General features: G+C 47.9%; 1 protein-coding gene across 1 annotated transcript in view; it reads right to left on the bottom strand.

The window, feature by feature from the left end:
- The window catches only part of LOC118318638 (ceruloplasmin), an 11913-nt gene extending 8427 nt beyond the window's left edge, over positions 1–3486 (bottom strand). Inside the window, exons 1-6 of the mRNA XM_035648479.2 lie at positions 3105–3486; positions 1568–1812; positions 1270–1482; positions 922–1095; positions 687–778; positions 1–81 (exon numbers count right to left, since the gene is read on the bottom strand). The exon at positions 1–81 is cut by the window's left edge and continues 82 nt beyond it. Of these exons, the coding sequence (XP_035504372.1) occupies positions 1–81; positions 687–778; positions 922–1095; positions 1270–1482; positions 1568–1812; positions 3105–3253 (954 nt within the window). The 5' untranslated portion in view covers positions 3254–3486. The remainder of the gene's footprint in view (positions 82–686; positions 779–921; positions 1096–1269; positions 1483–1567; positions 1813–3104) is intronic.
- Between the last annotated feature and the right edge of the window lie 487 nt (positions 3487–3973).

The following is a 3973-nucleotide window of genomic DNA, read 5'->3' as shown; positions in this document are numbered from 1 at the left end:
CGGGAAAAGGCTGATGGTGTCCGTGTGGCGGTTCTCCGTGGTCAGGATCTGGCCGTGGAAATGAACCGAGTGCATGTCCACCTGTTGAGCGTGAATGGCATTGAAATGGGGCTTCTAACACACACAAAACCACAAGCAACACAGAGATGGACCGATGGAAACACGGCAGGCGTCTCTGACACTTTCATTTGGCAATTGGAGTTAAAAGCACGAAAATACAGGCAACAAACATTTGCTTTTGGAGAGTCACGTGTTCCCAAATGATTGTTTAATAATTGGAGAAGGAAAGTGATTATTTTTTACATTTTGAACTCAAATGATCAAAGATTACTAGTAAGAGACTGCAACAGACGTAACAAATATACAATAACAAAACTAAATTGCATCTTTCAAAGGCTCTTACCGTAATTTGAACAAACTAGTGAGACCTGTACTGTATATCTACAGTTACCTGATAGTCTAGTCATCATAATGGTCAATGGCCACAAAGCTTTGCAACTTTTAATTAACTTCCAAAATCAAAAAAAACTAAATGTATAATGATGCCAAAGTCCCAAGGGATTAAAGGTCTCGTCGAATATGTTCAACTTTAGTGTGAAAGGTTGTTTCTTTTCCAGATGATACTCAAAAGTAGCATCAAAGAAGTCAATAACATTCTGGTCAGTAGCTGATGATGCAATAGTTACCTCGTTCCCCAATGCGAACACGTGCCAGTGGATCGCGTTGCCCTGACACATGCTCAGTCCAGGCATGTTGCCGTACAGGAAGCCGTTTATACCTGCGACACAAACACACACACACACACACACACACACACACACACGCGTGCGCAGGGTTACGCGGTGCACTCGTGTGCACTGTGTGTACACTGTGCACGTGGGGGGGGGGGGGGGGGGGGGCGCGGTGCTGCGTCCTCCTCACCGTGCATCTTGTTGCTCTCGATGAAATCCTCGTCCTCCTTCAGCTTGGCGGCGGGACTGGTGACGTACGTCCTGATGTTCTCGTCCAGGTACCAGCTGAAGTTCTCGTCCGACACCATGAACAGCAGCGCGTACAGGTAGTCCCCGGACTTGTCGCCGTGTACGTCCAGGGTTCCTGGAGAAGAGGCGGGGAAATTACTGTGCACAGAGGTTGCACTCTAGTACCAGTCCGGGGTACTTGTATTTCATTTGAACCGCTTTCCTTCCTTCATCAATAACAATGCTTTTGCACAAAGCACACGAAGAGCTTTGCTCAGGCACGCCAAGGTGAAATAAAGGGTTCCAGTACCTCTCTTACAGAGGATGAGGGGTCCTATGAGTCCCGTGTTGATGTCCTTCGGAGCGGCGACGTGGGAGTGGTAGAATCTGGTCAGACAGTTGCTGTCCTCGGACGTTGGGCTGTTGAACTCGGAGAAGGTCCACTCGTATGTCACCCACGTACCGGGCGCCACCGAGTCGTCTCGCTTCAGCTCTGGACCGGTGCCGTCTGGGTACAGGGCTCCTGAGGAGGCAAACGCAAGGATCAGTCCACCTGCCTGCGCAGGGATGTGATTTTTTTCGAGGCGGCGGCTCATTGGTCCCTTTACCCTCGTTGCCCTTGCTGTAGTTCAGCCCGTGCGGGTGGATGCTGTACGGGCGGGACGCGGCGTTCTTCAGGTGGACGACCACCGTGTCGCCCTCCTCGGCCATCAGCAGGGGCCCCAGGTAGCCCAGCCAGTCCGACTTGGTCACCTCCACCCTGTAGGTGGCGTCGGTGTACTGCTTGTAGACGGCCTTCTTGTAGGTGGAGCCGATCCGCTGGGGGCCTCGCTTTAGGAAGACGGAGGCTTCTCTGCAGAGTGATCCACACACAGAGAGAGAGAGGTGCATATCTGTACCTTTTATTTTCATTCTTATTATTCTATGGATTATGGCTAGATACATTTTAAATTCACCGCAGACATTATGACTTATGACATGGTAGGAAAAAGCTTCCGGGAATGAGAAAAGGTTTATTAGGAAATGATTTTGTTTCGTTTTTCTGAGGAATCTGTGTTGCACCTTTTTTTTTTGCCATCGACTTAGACGAAGAAGATTTGTCACTGACAACGTTTTCAAAGACCTTGGGCAAAATGTTTCATCCATGAATGTAAATCTTGTGATGAAATCTTTTTTTCTTTTTGAAGACGGTGAACCATATATAAAACTGATGTATGTGTTTCTCTGAATACCTTCGGAAAGAATTGGAAAGAAAAGCGTCAGGACACTGAAACTGAAGAAGCGAAGGAACTCAGCCATCGTCCTTGTTATTAATATTATTATTTATACCTGTGATTTTCCTACGGGGACATGTCCAAATCTCAACGGAGTAAAAAGGCCAAAACATGTCGACAGAGAAGATGCTTACAACATTTCAAATCACCATCAGGGACTTCAGTTGTGTTTTCGGTTGGTATCAGTGTGTGTCTTTGCAGTGAACATGTGAACAGTTGTGTTCAGTGTTAATCACTCTGCACTGAACGCATGTCGCTGAAAAGTAAACAACCCAAAAAACCATTACAGGACATTCAGATGCAATTGTGAAACATATGGACGTAAAGATTGAGGGCACACGGTTGAAAAAGCCGTTTTACTTTCAGGTTTTAGTCGAGAGCGTTGAAGTGATTGGTCAGAATGTGTGAGGTGGCCGGGTCATATCGGGGGGGGGGGGGGGGGGGTGTCCCGGTGGCAGATGGGCCTGACCAGCACTGTACACAGAGCTGCTCCATCAATCCTAGATCTACATCAATTCAATCTTACGCCTTTGTATAGGCCACATTACTCCAAAACTAAAGTAAAGTAAAATATTAGACTCCCATGTGTGGCACTGCAGGAGGATCATCGCATTCATTCTTAAGTAATGGCACTGTCCAGCAATAGGAAAATCAATAACACGGAATGGATATTGCACCCTGGCAATATTTGGTTGCTCTGACACGACAAGAACTTGTCCGTCACATCGAAAGCAGACTGTTGATTTACTAGATTGGAAATGAATGTGTGCCGCGCCCATGTTTTAAAAAACATTTTAGATTTTTACATTAGTTTGATCGCGTAAACTTCAAGATCAAAGGACTGTAATCCAAATAATTAGTCCGCACTTACTCATCGTCCTCCAGGGTGCGGTTCTGGATGATGTTCATCCCACTCGGGGCGTAGTTCCAAGACACCTCCTCTATTCTGAGGAAGTACTCTCTCAGCCCGGACTCGCACGCCGCGCCGCAGCACAGCAGCAGCACGCTCAACCAACGCATCCTGTTTGGAGACGTGCTGGCACGTCACCTGCTATGAGTGAGTCCAAAGAGGAGCGGCCAGGTACGAAGACGAGTCCCTGTTTTCCCCTCCGGCGAGCCACGAGGTGATGATGAAGAAGAAGACAGACGCGTGCCCTCGACTGACAGCAGCTCAGTCTGTCTAAAAGAGTTCAGGCCCCCCCTGTGTGTGTGTGTGTGTGTGTGTGTGTGTGTGTGTGTGTCTCAGCTGACTGACAGCTGGGAACAGCCAAAGCAAAGTAAAGGGGGTCACTGATCGTCGCACGGGCTTCGATTCAACCTATCAGAGGCCGAGACCACATGTTTGATCAGCGGGGCAGACTTGCATAACAGCAGAAACTTTTACTTTTGTGACATAGCCATATCTGATTTGTCCAGAATTGCAAAGATCGGGGTTCAAGTTGCATCTACATCCCGTGTTCGTCACATCTGGGGGGGGGGGGGGGGGGGGGGGTTATGGCTGAAACAGAGAAAATCCGATCTGTTTTTTGTCTTTTCTCTGCGCTTGTGGAGATGCACACCAGAAATGTATAGTGCAGCTATGTTTGACATGACGATGTCGATGATCCAGTCTGCTCCATTCTGCAAAGGGTTGCAGAAAATGCAATGCACTGCTGACTATGACTCGTACTACACAGTTTCCTAAATCAACCACATTAGTGTGACGTGGTAGTTCAGCTGAATTACTTGAGGACATACGTA

Source organism: Scophthalmus maximus, chromosome 13 (assembly GCF_022379125.1).
Source record: "Scophthalmus maximus strain ysfricsl-2021 chromosome 13, ASM2237912v1, whole genome shotgun sequence".
In the NCBI taxonomy this organism is placed as follows: Eukaryota; Metazoa; Chordata; class Actinopteri; order Pleuronectiformes; family Scophthalmidae; genus Scophthalmus; species Scophthalmus maximus.
Note: the sequence above shows the minus strand (reverse complement) of the source record. Positions and strands in the feature narration are given on the sequence as shown.